The sequence below is a fragment of the Nuphar pumila genome, chromosome 15 (assembly GCF_984573655.1).
Source record: "Nuphar pumila chromosome 15, dmNupPumi1.hap1.1, whole genome shotgun sequence".
NCBI lineage: Eukaryota > Viridiplantae > Streptophyta > Magnoliopsida > Nymphaeales > Nymphaeaceae > Nuphar > Nuphar pumila.
This window is the reverse complement of record NC_143263.1, coordinates 25,237,988-25,257,804: the sequence shown is the minus strand read 5'-3', so window position 1 is coordinate 25,257,804 and position 19,817 is coordinate 25,237,988. Positions and strand designations below refer to the sequence as shown.

Below are 19,817 nucleotides of genomic sequence, written 5' to 3'. Positions count from 1 at the left end.
AGACGCTCGAGAGGAACCAAGTTGCATTCATAATGAAGAAGTTCAAATGATTAACAAAGTTAAACTAATATTGAGAAATTTTATCATAGTTTCCAAAGTTTATATTGACTTTATTGATCAGAAAGAAACCTCGCACTTGGACCATCTACTTCAAGTTAAATGGGATGAAGTTGAACTATAGTGCCTCTCACCATCCCCAAATGGATAGCCAAACAAAGATCGTCAACAAGGCGGTAGAGACTTACCTTTATTTTTTTGTAGGAGCCTGCCCAAACAAGTGGCACCACTTTTTGCCATGGTAGAGTATGCCTACAACATAAGTCACCATTCTACTATAGAGATGACTTTGTTCGAGGCATTATATAACTTTTCTCTCCCCGTCTGTGGTTGTATATAAGCACGGGAGTGCTGCTTCTCCCATGATAGACTGCAATTGAAAATGCGAGATGAGATTCTTGCCACATTGAGGCAGAACATTGCGAAGACCCAACAACACATGAAGCAGATCTACAACAATGGTTGTTCTGACAGGCATTTAAGGTAAAAGATTTGGTGTAGCTGAAACAAAGGCCTAGAGGTCAAAAGACTCTTAATCCAAGACTATCATAAACACCTATCGAAGTATTATGAATTGTACCAGGTTGAAGAGCGAGTAGGAAAATTGGCCTACCATTTGACACTCCCTAAAGAGGTGAAAATTTATCTTATTTTTCATGTATCCCACCTCAAACCATTCCATGATAAGCCTCCAACGGTTGTGGATGTGCTCCATGATGAATATCGTGAACCCCAACTCACTGCCATACTGAACACCAAGAGGTTGAAAAAATATGATTGAATGTAGAAGCATCTTATTGAATGAGATCATGGTGAAAAAGATTCAACACTTCTCTCTCTCTCTCTCTCTCTCTCTCTCTCTCTCTCTCTCTCTCTCTCTCTCTGGGATGTAAAATATATATATATATATATATATAAATTCATATGAAGACCAGTTAGGCTGGTCAGTCACCTTTTTAGAAGAGCCCAAGCTCTTCCTTGTTGCCCTGACCATGCGAACCTGCTTCTCTGGTGACCCAGCTAGTGTGCTACATTGCAAACTTCATGTTCATGCTTTAGAACGTGTGGGACACTTTCTCAACTTGCTACAGACTTATAAGTGGTCTCCAACCTTAGCCTAGCTTTTACCTATTTTTCAAAATTCAAAAATCAATATTACATCCTACCATTAGATTGGCCTGCTCGATTAAACTGTTTCGGTAACTCCGGACTGACAGCGGCCTTAAACATAGTCCAACATATGTCTTAGGTCATTTCACACATCCCCAAACCTTCTTGGAACTCCTTGAATAGGTTCATTCTGGACCAGTAGCCTTACCCAAACATTTCACTGAGCCCAAACTGCACCTACACAGCTACTCATTTTCCATAGTTTTCCCTATATTGCCTCGTTCACCATAATGAGGAACCTCCAACCTCTATCCCATCATGTCAATCAGGGTTTAGACCCTAGAAAACGTATCCCACAAGCCTTGAGGCCTAAATCCAGCAGGTTTGATCTGCTTGAGTGTGTCAAACTCCATTTAATATACTTGTCGGTTGTGAATCCAAATCTTCCAATTGAGCCTTCTCCTTATTCCAACTTCGATTCAACCAACACGAACGGCAAAATTTTTGAGGGTATAACACTTAGGATCATCTTGTAGATAGACAGATATTAGGTGCATAGGTTGTCCCATGTATTAATGGGGCAATCTATACCCATTTGATGAGAGCATTAACCCCTTAAATCTACAAGTATCTGCATCAAATATGTCTTCACCTACATTTTTCAAAGTCTTCATTTAAATTTTGTCTTTGTTTTCATCTCTTCAAGAAGATTGTCTTTTGAAAACTTGTTAGCCCTCTTTTTTGCAATCTTACCCAATAAAGCACTCGTTTCATCTTTTGTTCAACCTCATTCGATAAAGACTTCTCACTCAAGTAATAGAGTTCAAGGGAAAGCCCTCGAGTAAAAAAATGTACCAACTTAGTCTACAGTCTACGGTCAGTCAACCAAGACCTCTCTACCTATATAGAAATGCATAACAGAGAGACCCTTTTATTGAGCTATGTACATGACTTTAGCTATAGAGTGTACGATCTATTGTCATGTTATTATCTTTTTACATGACTTTTTAAAAAAGTTATGTCAGAGTTAATCTTTCTGTTGTCTTTTTAAAATTGATGTGTTTACTTTATTTTTTATCGACCGAACTTTGCACACTCGACAACAAAGAGGGAGGCATATGTAAACACCTCAATTTTGACTAAATAGTTTTAAAAAAAAAAATCTCCTTTTTAAAAATGAGGCATTTTAGGTCATTTTTAAGTGATGGCTAGTTTAAATAAATTTTTGGCCTCCAAAATTGCATTATTAAGATTTTTGTCCAAATAATGAATTAAACTATAGGATTTTAGCTTTCAAACAAGATAAAAATCAGATCAATACAACATTATAGCAGAGAGTTATGACCAAAACAAGTTGACTTGTTCAGTAAAAATCTATTTTCAGGTAAGACCCACTTTGAGTATATTTTTTATCACCAAAATGGTTGAATTTAATTTTGTATTTACAACATAAATTAATGTAGATGATTCTAACTTTTCAACGCAACAAACTATGCCTTGATCTGACAACTGAATAGGAAGTTATTGCAAAAACAAGTTAATATATTGTGTTTGTTTCAGCTTGTTGTTAACAACAATTAGGGATTGTCGTTAGAAACTACTCATTAATTGTCATTATCAGCTCTTGAATTATTGTTAACAGTTTTCTAGAATATCGTTAGGAGGGTTCAAAAACAATGAATTGTCATTAAGAAACCCCAATGTGTTGTTAGCATTTTATGTGTCCTTAGCACTTTCTAATGTGTTATTAGCACTTCGGATGTATTATTAGCATTGTGTTGTAGGAGCATGTGTTGTTAGCATCTCATTTAGTCCATTTGATTTAGATTCACGTGCCAACTAAAGATAGTCCTCTAGAAAGCTCTTATCTCTATCCTAAACCCTCAAAAACTCGATTAAGTGAAGTTAGACTATATTCTAAAATCTTATAAACTCATCTTGTCTATCCCTTTATCTCAGTTTCTTAGCTCCTAAGCAAGATAACTTTGACCAATTAAGATGAGAACAAAACCACATACCAATAGAATTATGCCACATCATCAGAAGTCAGATCCGATTATCCAAATCTAAACAGATCTGAATATCCAAATCTAAACAACTTAGGATTCATATCCAAATCTATTAAAAAATTACAAATAGAGGTCATCCCCTCCATTCTAGTTATTCAGAACTGGAGTAAAGAGACCATGCAACACTCAGAGTCCAAGCATAGCCTAGGTCAAACCTACTCTGCTAAGCCCACTTGCCAACTATCCTAATTCTAGGTCTAGTCTTAGGGTATACTCTACCAAACTCGAACCTCCTTAAGCTTGAGCCCTGCAGAGGTGTTTTATACAATCGAATTCTCATCGCGCTCATCGTTGTCATGAGAAAGGGCTACTATGTTTTATTTATTTATTATAAAAATATTGATTTTTCTAACATTTACTATATTTGTTGTATTTTTGTATTTTTTTTAGCATTGGTGGTGTCTCATACCATCACTTCTTTTTTAGGATTTGCGCACAAGGTGCGAGTCACTTGCAAGCTCAAACCCAAAACCCAATCATTAAAGATTTTGAGGTTCTTTGAGAGGAAAAAATGCACACTACTTGAAGAGCTAACCCCGCATATCTTATGTCTTATATTCGGATCCAGTTTTAGAATCTAAACTTTTCCTTTCAAACTTACCATTGTTTTGTCTTTCAAAATTTGAAGATCCACAGGCTCACAACCCTTGGGCTCTGATTCAAAGCTGAGTTAGCTTTTGCAGTGCCTATGTGATGTGATCCATTCATAAGCAATGGCTGCATTGCCTGGGCCCAGGACACTTTGACTGCAGGCCCTCTCAAATCACGCTAAGTGTTTGTTGATTGGAACTTGCTTATTAGATGTCTAATGTGTGGGTCCCCAACACACATGCATTCGCAGAGAGGGGAGAGACTTGGGAATTAGTAAAGACACCAATTGCCAGCAGGGCACGCAAAATATCCGTGAGCACCGAGCATCCAAAATGGGGCACGCAAATTAGTCATCAAGGCAGTCCTTTTAACCTCGTAACGGTGTCTCTCTCAAACCTTCTCTTCCGATCTCTGGCTATTCAAGAAACAGCACCAACAATACTTGAACCACAATCTACGAAACGCTGTTTCATTCCCTTAAAGGTTCATGTAAACCAGACCCTGCAACCAGCAACAAGAAATATCCAAACTTAATTTTCCACCACAAAACGCATTGCTAACTATGAGGTCCCTTCTGGTTCTAGCATTCTTCTCCTTTGCTGCACATGCCCTGCCACCACCTGCACCAGTTCGCTGTAACAGCTCTGGCTGCATCATTACCAACTCATATGGTGTGTGGGGAGATAGGAAGGATTGTACGGTTTCGGCTGTCGCCTACCCGACAACCGAGGAAGAGCTCTGGTTAGCTGTTTCACAGGCAGTTCGGAAGAAGCTCAAGGTGAAAATGGTGACTGGATTTTCGCATACCATTCCAAAATTCACATGCCCGGGAACGGCTGAAAACTCGACACTCATCAGTACTGCTAAGCTCAATAGTAGAATTGAAGTTGATGCCGTGACGATGACGGTCACTGTAGATGCTGGAGTTGGTCTCAGAGATCTGATTGACAGAGTGGAAGAAGCTGGACTAAGTTTGGTGGCTTCTCCTTATTGGGATGGTGTTAGCTTAGGGGGGCTGATCAGCACAGGAGCCCATGGAAGCTCCTGGTGGAGAAAAGGAGGGGCTGTTCATGACCATGTGGTGGCAATCAATCTGGTTGTGGCTGCCAACCCATCTGAAGGTTATGCTAAAGTAATAGAACTTGATAAGCAGAATCCCCTCTTCAATACTGCCATTGTCTCCCTCGGTCTGCTGGGTGCAATTTCAAAGGTAAACCTATCTTGTGGGATCTGGATAAATACTCTTCTTTCCTAGCTTGGAATTACTGCCATTGATCACAAATGCACGATATAAACCAGAGTGTAAATAGTCAGCAGCTCTATCCCAATTGGCCCAGTTACAGAAGAACGCTCGAACAGCAACTAACAATACCATCTTAGATTGGTATGTTCATTTCCTACACGACTCGACCTGCATCATTTAGTGATAGATTCAGCATTGAATTATACACGTTAGTACATCAATTCCCTCAGCATTTTATGAAAGTTTGCTCTTTGAAGATGAGCAGTGGAGAAACCAGCTAAAAGGTGCCACTGAAAGTCACTCAAAAGAAAATGGTGATCATGGGTAAATCAGAAATCCTATTGAAAAGGATTCCAATTGCTCCCTTTTTCCAGGACACAGTCCTGTGAGACCTCATTCTCAAGATTGGAGTTCTCCAGCCAACTTTGTAGAAAACAAAATAGGGTAAAAGAAGCTCAATGGTTGTTAACCATTTGCAGGTAGCCGATCTAGACATTGCAGCAAAGTTAGACTATATTGGTCCTTGCCTAAATGATGACAAGTGCAAGCAGATACTCTTCAACTCCAAATTTTGAAGCTTCGTCCCATTTGTGACGATGGGCATAATCCCAACAGCTGCAGAGATCACATCCTAAGATAGAAATGCCATTTTTCTCTGGCCATGGCAATTTAACTTTTAGATTCCTAACAGACTAATGTGTATCGACAAGATGTGCATATACGTCAGCTTTGTGCTAGGTTTGCATTACCGACTGCCATGTTTTCCTGTATTGTACAATCCCTTTGGTGCCTCAACTCACCAGCTTGGACTTTCATATTCATGTGAACTAACCAGTTGAACTATTCAATGTGATTCTGTTTTAAACCAAACTGACTTGTTCATTGTTCTATGAAAACAGGTAAAGCTCTCCCTAGAGCCTGCATTCAAAAGGCGCATTACTAACTACTTCGAAAATGACATCCAATTTGAAGAAATATTTGTGGATCATGCACTGCGACATGAGTTTGCAGATATCACCTGGTATCCATCACAGCATGTTGCAGTCTTCAGAGTGGATGATCGAGTTTCAGTAAACAGCTCTGGTGATGGTACAAATGACTTTATTGGATTTCAACCCCAAAATATAGCAGTCAGCGAAATAGTGAGAGCTTCAGGTATTCTTCCTCTGTTATTTGAGTTTCCGAAGGATTGCATGTTCCTAACTAGGATTCATTTGAACCCGTTCGGGCATCATTCACAATAAAGGCTTGGCGGGACTTGGGCAACTAATTTCAAGTTCCAACCTGGCACTGATCCTTCCATATTTTCTAAACTTGACAGCCCATTTCCATTTTTCTCTAAAACAGTATCCAATTCTATCAGTGGTCACTTACTTTTTATCATGCAGAGAAGGCACTGGAGTCCTTAAGGAACATCAAGGGTAAATGCACCATGGCTGCTGGTGTAGTAGCATACAAAAAGTTAGCGGCCAATGGTTTGAAAAACACCAATCTGATGTTCACAGGCTACCCTGTGGTGGGTCACCAGGGTAAGATGCAGGCTTCCGGGTCGTGTGCACATACATCATCTGCAGATATCTTCAGGACATGTGCGTGGGATCCCAGAATCAAAGGACTACTCTTTTATGAAACAACAGCCATATTCCCTGCTTCGAAGTTTAGAGACTTCATTAAGGATGTAAAGACACTAAGGGACCTAAATCCAGAGAACTTTTGTGGAGTAGACCTATATAACGGGTTTTTGATTCGTTTCATCAAGGCATCTGAGGCTCATCTAGGTCAACCAGACGACTCTGTTGTTGTGGACTTCAATTACTACCGAGCTGATGATCCTTACACACCTAGACTGAACCAAGATGTATGGGAGGAAGTGGAGCAGATGGCATTCTTCAAGTATGCAGCAAAGCCACATTGGGCCAAGAACAGGAATGTAGCATTCTTGGGTGTGCAAAAGAAGTATCCCAATTTTGGCAAGTTCATTGCAACGAAGAATCAACTCGATCCTGGAAACACTTTTTCCAGTGAATGGTCAGATGCATTACTCTATGGAAGTGAGGCAACCAAAAATAATGGATGTGCGCTAGAAGGCTTGTGTATCTGTTCAGAAGACAGGCACTGCAGTCCAGATAAAGGGTACTTCTGCAAACCTGGCCTTGTTTATAAAGAAGCTCGAGTCTGCAGGTACTCACTTTCCACCATGGCATGAAATATTCTAAGTATAGTGAGGAATTCCCCTATCATGTTATAGTGTGACCAAGGAATTTGATTATTCATAAGGAAAAGTCTGACTGAAACAGTGCAAAAATCTAAATGTTTACTGTTCTAATTTTGAGAAAGTGATACGTATCCCCAGTGAAGAAGAATGATACAAATTTGCTTACCTTTGAGAGCAATTTGCTTCAAATTCAAGCGGCAACTTGGCTAAGGCTCTGCCTGGCAGATGGTGTTGGGGGGGACATTGAGGATTCAAGGAATCCACGCTAGTATCTGCTGTTTGATGTCTCAGATTTGGAATGAGAGGGGAGATGGGAGGGGGTTCGGATTTAAATTACAGCCTCACAAGGATCTTGTTGTGAAATCCTCTCCTGTTGCTTCCTACCCATCACTCCTCTCATTGCCCTTCCCATTTCCCTCCCAACAACTCCCATACAGAGCCTAAATGGAGTTGCAAGCTAAAGAAGCCTCCCAAAAGAATTTGGCAATGGAACATAAACAGGTTCTTATGTTCCAAAGTTGAACTTTATTTGGAAACCACAAAACATTATGAAGGAACTACAGCAGCAGTGACCATGATTCCACTAATAATTAACCATCATCCTTTTAATGCTACAAGCAGTTATGGACATTGGTTTCAATAAGTGTTCACGAGTATGGCAAACTTTATCATTAGATAAGATGTTGGCAGAATAACACAACAAATGGTGGATAAACTTGGCTAGTTAAACATGAGCTAGTTCAAGCAAAAAAATTGTTACTTTGAAGGAACAACCTTCATATTTAGGTTGTTTAATTAAAACATTGTGATAAAAAAAATTGGAGAAAAAAAGTTCAAAACATCTACCATCTCTATATCAATGTTAATCTTAGGACATATAATGCTGACCAAACCATCCAGCAACAATATATTTGTTGGCTAAAGGCATGATCAAACATTAGGCTGCTTATTTAACTCTTTGTCAAAGCCTCAAGAAAAACAATTTGAAACAACTGGCATTCTTGATGGCCAATCTCAGGATGTCTTTGGGTTATGACAGGCTAGTTATACAGCATATCAATCAAAAGAGATCTAGAGGATGTTCAGCTCAGGTTGCTCCCTAGAATCATATTGTCAGACAATATAATGTTGCCTCTAGAAACTGCAAGAGTGCTTGAAAACAACAACAAAATAGATGAACTCTTCGGATTTAATTAGCAGGACCATTCCAGCACAAGCAAAAGTATACATGTTGAAAACAAATACATCCCATTTTGAGGTAAGGCACAAAATCTTGCAATGAGTTGGATAGGATGTATATTGATTGTTCAAAAAAACTGATGGTGAAGCTTCTTCCCTTAAGTGAAGATTTGACCTACACTCAATATACTAGGTTGAAAGAGGCAATGCCTTTTGTATTTCTACTTTTCCTAAAATAGGTGCCTTCCTAATTTGTGCTCAGTCCTACATATTCCTTTTTATTCTTTTCTATTTTTCCTGCTAAGCAGGGGCTAGAGCTTTTTCTTTCCACATTAAATTGGTGCTGAGCCCGTTCAACAAGGCTAAATCTCTCCATACATTGTTATATAATAAACTATGTAGTAGTCTTATTTATTAGAAAGGTCACACTAAAGGTGAGAAAAAGTACAGAAAAAATCATCTAAAATATTTAATCAAGAAAATACCAAAAAGTAGTGGCACCTTACGATTCAGCATGTATCTTATAATACAGCCTAATGTTCCCCTTTTCCAATCCAAGAATTGTATCATACTGTACGTACATGCAATACTATGATTTATCATATTGCATCGTTCGAAACAATTTGACTTTTACAACATTAAGAGGGATAGCTTCTTCAAATAAAGAAATACCACGACTGGATTTTCATGAAGACGGTTTACAGAGGAACAAGAATTAGCAAAAAGTCTGAAATGACTTCAACAGAAAATCGTGGAATTTCAGTTAAAAGAAAAGAAAATACTGCAAAATGTACAGGTAGATATTCACGTTTTGATGTTGTACAGGGAATTTCTTCAAAGATATAAGAGTTGATTACTTCCTCCTTACCCCCACATTATTCTTGATTCTTACTTACAAATTGGTAAGACCCATAGATGCAGGTTCTTGTTTCCATCACATAGACATAGAAGTAGGCCTAGCCGGAAGTTGAAAGTTGAAACAACTTCAGAATATCAAAGTAACCACTAAGATTAAAGCTTCCAATTTCGAACCTAAACCATACTTTCACCAACTTCAAACAATTTTCCTAAATTTATTGACTTTGCATGTTTTCAAGTACAAGTTGATTTTGCAATAATGTACCAAACAGCCATTTAAAAAGTTTTCATTTAAGAAACTTCTCTATCATCAGTTTGTGCATTTACTCACTGATTATAAGAGGTGATCAGAACAACGTAGCTTTTGGTAGTACATCGATGTAACCATTCAAGAAATGCTAGAACCGAACAAAAGGCTTTTGCAACAAGACGTCTCACGGAAAGTAGTACTCTCGTGGTGCAAAAGACAATTACAATAAAAAGAGGAAAATTGTCTTTAAATGTCTACTGGCAAGTCTGAAGAGAAAAAGAGATGAACCAGGCAACTATCCTTAATGCAAAGTGTCATTGACAACCACATTTACACGTATCTCCAACACTTTCAAGAACTTGGGGGAGATATCTGAAGGTATACCATCTGGGTATATCCATTGAACACAGAAGTCTCTAGTCTGGATAAACCAAGTCTCTGAAACAAGCCAAACCTGCCATCTTCTATAATAGGATCGACTGCACGTGCAGGATCATATCTGGTCTGATGCGTAAGCGACGGCCCTGCCACAGGTGGAAGCTCCCAATAGACATCAAGAACAGACTCCACAAATCTGCTATTCTCAAAATGTTCAGTATCAGATATTGCCTTGTTGCTGTGATTGAAATTGTCCCGCATCTCACCTCTAACACCCCACCATTTTTCTCCTGGACCACATAGTTCATCAATATCCACAGCTTTCTCCCAGAATTTTTTCCTTTTTGTTCTTATCCTAGCTTCATCGCTGTCTTTAAAGCAACTATGACCACCACCTGAGATATAAAGGCAAAAAGAATAAGCCAGTGCAAACCAAAACACCAAGTTATCATGAATTCGCTTGTGACCATTGTCACTACTTTATAAATGCAATAAAACCGATAAGCACACAACCATTATCTACATTAGGGATGGCAGTGGACCGGGGCGGGGGCGGGGGACAAGGTCTCCATCCCTGCCCCGTCTCAAAATCCTGCCCATCCCCTCCTCCATCCCCGCACAGGTTTTGATTTTAACCTCCATCCCAGTTTCATGTCCTCCATCCCCAGTCCAAACTGGGCGAGGTGGGGCGAGGCCCCGTTTCCCCTCAGTCCATTGCCATCCCTAAAGAAGGATTGGAGACGGGGCGGGTGGGGATCGGGATGGGGCGGAGGAAGTCCATCTCCGCCTCTATCCCCGCATGGGTTTTGATTTTAACCTCCATCCCCTTTTCATGTCCTCCATCCCGGTCCAAACAGGGTGAGGCGGGGCGGGGCCCTGTTTCCCCCGGTCCACTACCATCCCTAATCTACACAATCAGATCAACTGTTGCAGTATTTGAATAAAGGAAAAAACTATTAAAACCATATGAAATCAAACAAGAGAATGGCAAATGATATTAATTACTAAAGAACTAGAGAATATAAAAATCACAATATCATAATCTCATACAACCAAAAAAAAAACTTGATAGATGATGCACCTCTTATATAAAACTGATCACACATTTGCCTAAAAGAATAATGGTCCCCAGTCCCGGTGTCATAATTATCTTCAAAAACCAAGTGACGGAATCCTGCTTTCAATGCCTCCTTCAGTCTGCAACCCCAAATTAGAAAGGGAAAATGTATGAGTGGACGAGTGACAATCAACTTCTGCCCTAAAAGAAACTAGCAAAACAAATGAATGCAGAAAAGAATATATGGGACAAATTGACCCAAAAAACTGAATCCCAGGATTGCAAACATGAACTCATCGGGAATAAAATAAGCATTAGTAAAAAATAAAAAATCCGAGTTTGGATGCTACCTCTTAAGTTCATTCTGGTGATCATCAAAGAAAACTAGTACCCTTCCAAGATCTGAGATTCCATGCCGCTTCATGACACTGGCCCAATCCATGCTACCAAAATCAATGAAATCCTTTCCAGCGTAATACGTGCAATTCCCATCAACATATGCTAGCCCCTTCTTCAGATACTTCTCAGGGTGGCGAGGCGAAAGAGAGATTATGGGCTTTTCTGGCATGGCTTGCCGGAGAACCCAGGTTGAATGCCCCTTGAATGCACCACTCTCAATCATCAGATCAGGTTTCAGAAAATGTGTAATAAACCAAAGACCAAAACTGTGGTCAAATCCCATGCCAAACATATTGTTTTTTATTGGCCGAGTTTCATAAATTGGAACAAATTCTTCCAACCCTTTGAGCAGATCCTTTTTGGTCCATTCCACAGTACGCCCATGTTTCGTTCTGCCTTTTGACAAGAACAATATTAAAGAAATAGATAAATGTGAAAAGAAAGTTACAGATGAAAAGAACCCAAGAGAGAAACAAAAAAAGAGAACTGCATTTGGATGAAAATCAAATAACATTGTATGGCATGTACATTAGCATAAAACTCTTAAAGAAAGTAATATTAACATTAGCCCTTCCTAAGCTGGAAATTTGGACCATCTCAGGAAAATCATTAGAAACATGTTTAAACTTTGGCATCCATAGAAACATGAGGCCATCATGTTGCACACACAACCAAGGATTTACTATCAGCATGAATCACAGCCACCAAGGTTATGAACAATGTTTTAAAACCTGAGGAGTCAACTTATTGACTCGTTGGACTCGAGGTGGCTCATTCATTTACTGGGTTAACCTAGTGAATGGACTCAGTAACCAACAAAACCAGGCAAGACTCAGCCAAGTCATAGTGTGACTGCCGAATCAAGCCAAGTCAAACCGAGTCAAATTCGGTTTTGCTAGTTTGTTTGCAATTTTGTCTATATGTATGTATGCATGTAGTGGCTCATCCATTTACTCGGTTAACCTAGTGAATGGACTCAGTAACCAACAAAACCAGGCAAGACTCAGCCAAGTCATAGTGTGACTCTACCGAGTCAAATTCGGTTTTGCTAGTTTGTTTGCAATTTTGTCTATGTCTATATGTGTGTGTGTGTGTTAAATTTGATAATTTATTTTACAACTTTTTTTCTTAAATTGTGATGTTCACGTACAAATACGCACACACACAGATATGCTTTGACAATTTATTTTACAAGTGTTTTTCTTAAATTGTGATGTTATTAATCGATATCCTTGATGTGTGAATTTTAATGACTTTTTTTCTTTTGTTTTAATCATTGATCATGGCAGTTAGTCATTATGTATGTCAATCAATGTATCATTACACACTAGCTTCGTTGTTTGATTTCTTATTACTAAATGTGTAAATGTGACTTAGTTGCAGCTTAACAAGATGTTATTTGACTTATTTCTTTATTTTACAAGTAATCATGTCTTTTTTTTGCTACAATATATGATAATTAATGCACTGTTCATATATGAGATTAAATGTTGAAAAACCAGCCAAAGCACTGAGTTGGCCTCCCAAGTCACGAGTCAACCATGGAAGAGATGATTCCCGAGTCACTGGGTTTTCAACACTGGTTATGAATGGTGGGTTAATGATTGCTACGCCCCTTGAGAACCTGATATCCCAGGTGGGATCTTCTGAGCTAAAACACCCACATCAGCAAGGATGTCCTAGTTTGCAGATTGTGAATTAATCAATGCATAATGAATGCAACGATTGAGTCAAAATGTGACAACTTCATGCCATGGAGATTTGTGATTGTAACTACCCTACCAAACTTTGCATTAACCATTGCATTCCTCACAAAAATCTGCAACTTCTGAATGCATTTTTGTCCATGTCATGCCACATAAAATACAACAAATCACGTTACTATCATAATCCCATGCCCACACCATCCCACGAAGACTCATCAATTAAGAGAGAAACAATGAATGAAGATACCAACATTCATTTCCCGCAACTCTATTCTATAGTAATGATGATTACAAAACCAGCGCAATCATACAATTATTACGGCAAAGATTGCTATTTATCTCTGATTTCTTCCGTAGATTCAGTTTTCCAATTCAACAAGGCAAGTGAGCAAACAAATAAACAAGACAATGGATAAAATCAAGCAGTAACAAGATCAGCAAAGTTCGATCCTAGATCAGGAAAGCTATGAACTCTGCATAAACAAGCAATTACGAATGATAATGATGAGGATGAATGTTATTATCTACTGCCGATTCCAAATTACAGTAACACGAAAACATTAAAAATTCTTAACGAGAACTCTAACGTCCGGTTCGTTCCCACAGAATCGCTTTCTCAGGGGAACCTGAGAAAGCGATTCTAAAAGCCTGAAATCTCATGTTCAACCGAACATGAGATTTCAGGCAGCCTGTGCTGATTCGAAATCATGAAATCTCAAGGGTTGCTCTGGGATTTGGAATCAGAATGATTTGAAATCGTTCTGATTCCAAATCCCGTCGAGTTGAGGCATCCGAACGTACCTGTCCAGAAGAAAAAGAAAATACAAAACCCTAACCAACATTCAAGAAGTCGGAAAGGCCAAACCCTAGACGGAAGAAATCAAGGCCGGAGACCGGAAAACTCACACCAGGGGACGCCAAGGGAGCCGAAGTCTGAATCGAGGCCTTCAATGGAGACGAGATGCTTCCGGGAGAAAGGATCTGGGAAGCTTGTGCAAATGTAGCGAGGGGAGTGGATGAGGAGGAAGCCGAAGAAGAGGACGAGCGAGAGGATGAGGCATTGCCCCAGGAAGCCTATCTTGCCCATCTGTTTCGTCGCTCTCGCCGCGGCCGAGATTCGGTCTTTCGTCGGAGACTCCGGAGTTGTTTCCTGCGGTGCCACCGGAGAACGGCGAGAAGAGATCCCTGTTTCCTGCATCTCGTGAGCCTTCTGGTTCGTTCGGATTGTCTCCAGCAGTGTGAGGGGCCAGAGTTTATACAGGAGAAGGTTTTCCGGGTCTGCAGATGGATTTACTTGACCCGAACCGAGCATGGATGGGTCGGATCCTAGTTGAACCGAGTCCTAATCTTCAACGAGAAATCCAAATTTTGGTTCGAATCCAGAATTTGTCCCATAAGGTAGAGTTTGAATATGGATTTGAATTATATGGCAATACTGGGTTCCTTAAAATTAAGTCACAAACATATCTTTTACATGCAAGATTGGATGTGACTCGGATCCTGAGTGCAGATCCATGGAAATTACCTATTTGAATCCGATTTAGAATCTCAAAAAAGTGTAATTAAGTGAATCCCAATTAGGTCCAAGTATACATTCAGTTTGTTCCGTGGCAAACGGATGTGAACATTAACCAAATCCGACATAATTGGACGTGGCTGATTTGGATTTGGATTTGGATATGGATAGAGAAATCCTTTACATGTGAACAATTCACATGTTACTTGTATCTGGATGCCAACATAAATTTTAAAACTGAACCTAACCCATTTAACTGACAGGACTTGGACACTTTTCCACGAAACCTCATTGAACAGATTCGGTTGGTTGAAGATCCAATTCAATCAAATACTGTAGGTAACCCACAAGAGTTAGGATTTGGGTCCAGGCTTCACCAGAGGTGGGCTAAACAAAAGCCAGGGATATAAATGGTTTGGATAAGGGTCAGATGTAGCCAATACCAGATCTGACTAATCGGATGTTGGTTAAATGAATTCAGATTCAGATGGTTGAAATCCAACTTTTTGCATGCAATGGGATCCAGGTATCATTGGATTCATTAGTAAAAAAACAGAACCATATCTGCATTTGATTGTGATTGCATATAGTTTTGGCTTAACAAATCCAGTTAAACAAAATCGGATTTCGAATATAGGATGAAATCCGATGTATTGGCATTCAGAATATTAATCTATAACAACTTTACAAAAAATCAGACTATATAGAAGGTTTGCAAAGGAGGGATTCAAAAGGATTAATTAGTCTAGCCAATAGGTGTTTTGTACAATTTATCTGTCTATGCACAAATATTAGGATAGAGATTCAGTTTCCACACACACACCTTGAAGTTTCTATTATTATCTTTTGTTCCACTTGCACAAGCTCTGTCACCAGCACTCCATTCACGCTCTTGGATGTAGCCTTAAAGTGAAAACCACGTTGATCTTAGGTGCCAGTCATCATGATTAACATTGTTGTTCCAAAGTCCCGTATGGATGGAGTCACTAATGGCACGTTTGAAAGTGAGAAAAAATCTTATAAGAAAAAAAAATTGATATGAGAAGTTTTCCAAAAGAAATTTTTTCGCTTGTTTGTGTAACATGAGAAAAACAAAGTGGGAAAATCTTGAAAAAATGAGAGAGGAGGAGGGTGGTGGTGGAGTTTCTCGGCGGCGATCCCTTCCCGGCATGGGCGAGGGACGAGGCCAAGTGCGAGGCACACTACAAGGTGAGCGCCGAGCAGTGGCTGCCCTGGGAAGAAGCGGACTGCCGCAGAGCGATCTACGGCCCCCAACGAGCTCAAGTGGCACGACGGGTCCTCAGTGTGGCGTCTGATCCTGGATTAGTTCGAGGACATGCTGGTCGGTGCTGTCATCTTGTTCGTGCTAGCATGGTATGACGACGAGGGGGGGAGATGGGTGTCATGGCCTTAGTGGAGCCGCTGGTCATCTTCCTCATCCTCACCGGCGAGAGCGTCATCGTGAACAAGATGCACCACCAGTGGGTTGTCACTGGCTTCCCATGACCGACCGGTGGTGGTGGTGGATTGAGATGGGTGGTGGTGGTGGTGAGATGGATGGATGGTGGTCAGATGGGTGGCGGAGAGTGTAAAAATAACTTTTCTCTTGATAGAAAACATTCCTCCACCTCCACCCCCATGGAAGAATGTTTCTTATCAAAAAGTGTACTTTTTTAGAAAAACTCTCCCAAAGAGAAAGTTTCTTTCGTTTGGAAGGGTTAGAAAATCCGTATGGATTTTAAAATTTTGCATCACTTTTCCTACATCTTTCTTGCTTCCAATTGTGTCCTAAATCAAAAGGGTCATGTGTTATAAGAAAGATTCAAACCTTCATCTTTGTAAAAACACATGCTCTCTCAATTGAGTTATTTTAGCTCATCATCTCTAATTGTGGGGTTCTCCACAATCCTCTAATTAAGCAAACTACTTAGCGAGAATATCCTTATGTGCATACTTGAGAGATTTATGCGTAGGTTTACATTTCCACACGTGAAACATTGGAATATCATCATGAGTGAATGTGTAGTGAGCTAATCTACTACAAGCTCATGCACGTGAATGTTCAAAAAGGATAATTTGAATGTCTTATGACGATTACTATGTTTTTACATATGTTTATGATCAATGCAAAATGATATTTACATAGAATTAACTTGTTTATACATATGTTTATGATAAATGCAATATGACATTGCATATGGAATAATGATCCGTGTCTATGTTCATTTTTATTGCAATATGACATTGCTCATGAAAAAATCATGTTTACCTATGCTTATGCTTGTGATAAATGCAATTTGACATCGTACATTGAATAATTATTCTTAACTTATGCTTATGCTTAACACAAATGCAATATGTTGTAAATACATAGAAAATGTTTATGTCAGTGTCGAGTGCCTTATGACAACAATTGATCATGTTTATGTGAAATGCAAATTGCCTATGAAATTCTAAGGCTATGCAAAAAATACAAAAAAATGCATATGACATGAAGGTTATACTTGATTCAAAGAATTTGCATGAACTCACATAAGTAGCATATGATGCATAGAAACATATGATAATGATGTTCTCATTTCTGACATAAATTGTTGTCTCACGAATTGTCTATGAAGCCTACACATAAATTATATGCATAGCATGTTGTAGAGATACATTTATTTGCATTTGAATGTTATGTTTTATTATGCTATGACATGACACATTGAGGGATGAATGAACATCATTAGACTAGTGTGTGGATATTATTTGAAAAATAAACTAACTATTGAAATGCATTGGTGGATAATGCTCTTGTGAGCTTGAGTGGGTTGTGACCCCACATTGTGAGAGGAAGTCTCACTTTGCATGCAAACATCCACACATTAAAGATCCTTGTGGTCACCTTCATCAATGAGGTGCTCGTATGGGCTAAAGGCGCCAGAGCACATGAATTGGGTTGGGCAAAACCATGTCATGACATGTATACTTCTCTGAGGAAAGTATGAAAGCTATTGAGCCTAATTGCCTCATGAAGTGAGGGCATGGGATACTAAATACCCTAATAAAGATGAAACCTTTCATGTAACCCATTCACACTATGGTCCACCTTAGAGAGGGTGAAACGGTACAACCCTGAGTGATGATATTGCATGTAGGTTTGAGCTACATATCATACCAACTTGAATTAAGGGGCAAAGGCATCCTTGGACCTCCAGTCACTCAGAGTTAGGGAGGTCAAGGTTGCCCAAAAGTGATATACTTTAGTTGTTACAGTAGTAGGGGATTGCAATCTGGTTTGCCCTTATGACGAAAATCGCTCAGTTATGAACCACAGGCTTGGGTTTATTTATTCGGTCAGTAGGTACTACGACAAATATACAATTTGCATAATAAATACCATAATATACTCTAGCTGACACAATGACAATTACCTCTACGTACCCAGAGGTGTGTAAGCCTATCAAAACTAAAGTTACTAACACTGCTAACTGATTATCAAAGCTATTACTTTTCTATGATTATCCATGATGTTTATTTATTTAAGATTCCATGTTATGATAATATGATGATATGATGTTATGATGAATTATCTGCAATTATGTGACTGTCAGGAAGCATACTATGATATTCATGATATATGTTTGATTAATTATCATGATGTGTATTATGTGGATTTGCTTACCGGCTCGCAAGAGTTTTGACCTTGTTTCATGGAGCGTAGATGATGAACGATGATATGGTGCGAAATCATGGTATGCGGCGAAGCCATGAACCATCATTTCCTAACAGTCTTGACAATCTCTTGATGAACTTTTGGGTGCCTCATTTTAAATGAGATGTTTTGATGTTATTTGGAAACTTATAAATTTAATATTTCAAACTATGTGAGAAAGATGGAATGAAAATCATTTTCTTTCAATTTTTGAGTTAAGGATGGATCTATTCATAAAAGGAATCAGGTCTAGCCTCAAGCAGTTATTTGATTTCTGTAACCCGCCAGGATTGTCAGACTTTTTAAAAACCAATTACATATGTTGTGCTATTTAAAAAAAAATGGTTAAAGTTTTATATTTTTAAAGTTGAAATTTTTGGGGCATTACAGCATTGGTATCAGAGCAAGATTAGAAAAAAATGGTTTTAGGCTCGTCAAACAATGGCAATCGCACTGTATCACTAGTTTTAAGTTTATTACTTTGTTCTATGTTAAAAAGTTGTGATTTACTCATGATAAACTCAGTAGTTTAACTTGTGTTTAGATGACTTGGGAAGAGCGATGTCACATTATGATAGGCGCACTGCAAGACTTAGCTCAAGGAGTTAAGCACTTAAACTAGGCCATTCAAACGGTCTCATACAGCATTCAAATGCTCCTACAGGAAGCACAATCCTATAGAAGGTGCAATATGGACCACGCAGGACAAATCGATCTGCGTCAGTTAAGTGATTGTATCTACTGTGGTATGAGGGGACATATAATAGATGAGTGTCAACTGAAGATGAAGCATGAAAAATGTAGAAATGTAGATGGATGTACTCTCACAAGCTAGCCTAGTACCAATACCTCTAGTAGTAGAGGATCTAAATCCCACGGTTTGGGAATCAGGACCGGATTCACCCATTTACACTCTGGCATCCCCCGAGTACTCCCCCGCAACATTCATCACTCTCCCTGGATCTCAACAATTCACACTAGCATCACCACCACATGCTCTTGTGTATAAGCGAAGACACACCATGAACAGGCTAGAATATCGTAGGCACTACACCAGCCGTCCATAGGATATAGAGACATCCAACTTTCTTTTTGTAGGAGTTAGAAACTTCTAAATTTTGTGATGAGATAGGTTCCAAGTTTTTGCCAGCATTGCTGGATACTTTTCGGTTTTTCTTGTTTGTTGTTGTGAACCTATCAAAGGCATAGTAATACATATACTATTTTGCTTCTTACTGAGGTGAGTAATTGTCTGTTATGAGAGCAACTTTATCGAATACACGATACTAAAATAAAATTGACCTTACTTCTAAAAGCACTTTCTTGCATGATCCCTAGATGGTGTGACAAGAAAGATGCAACACCATCATGGACACCCTGAACAATCTGGCAGGGGTTGTAGGGCAGCAAGTTAAAGCCATGCGCATGATGGGGGACAACCTCCAACAAGTTATGCATGATCGCATGACACATGTGCCATTAGCGATGGGCG

At 39.2% G+C, this 19,817-nt stretch overlaps 2 protein-coding genes across 2 annotated transcripts; one reads left to right on the top strand and one right to left on the bottom strand.

The window, feature by feature from the left end:
* Window positions 1–4,389: 4,389 nt before the first annotated feature.
* Window positions 4,390–7,427, top strand: GULLO3 (D-arabinono-1,4-lactone oxidase family protein). Its single transcript, XM_089990435.1, has 3 exons — window positions 4,390–5,037; window positions 5,970–6,225; window positions 6,459–7,427. The coding sequence occupies exons 1-3, from the start codon at window positions 4,390–4,392 to the stop codon at window positions 7,274–7,276; spliced, it is 1,722 nt and encodes a 573-aa protein (XP_089846561.1). The 3' UTR covers window positions 7,277–7,427.
* A 2,159-nt stretch (window positions 7,428–9,586) lies between these two features.
* LOC149814863 (DNA-directed RNA polymerase subunit beta) lies at window positions 9,587–14,337 on the bottom strand. Its single transcript, XM_089988804.1, has 4 exons — window positions 14,019–14,337; window positions 11,358–11,802; window positions 11,032–11,147; window positions 9,587–10,345 (listed from the first exon to the last, which is right to left on the bottom strand). Exons 1-4 carry the CDS (start codon window positions 14,308–14,310, stop codon window positions 9,924–9,926), a joined length of 1,275 nt encoding a protein of 424 aa, XP_089844930.1. The 5' UTR covers window positions 14,311–14,337; the 3' UTR covers window positions 9,587–9,923.
* Window positions 14,338–19,817: the final 5,480 nt, after the last annotated feature.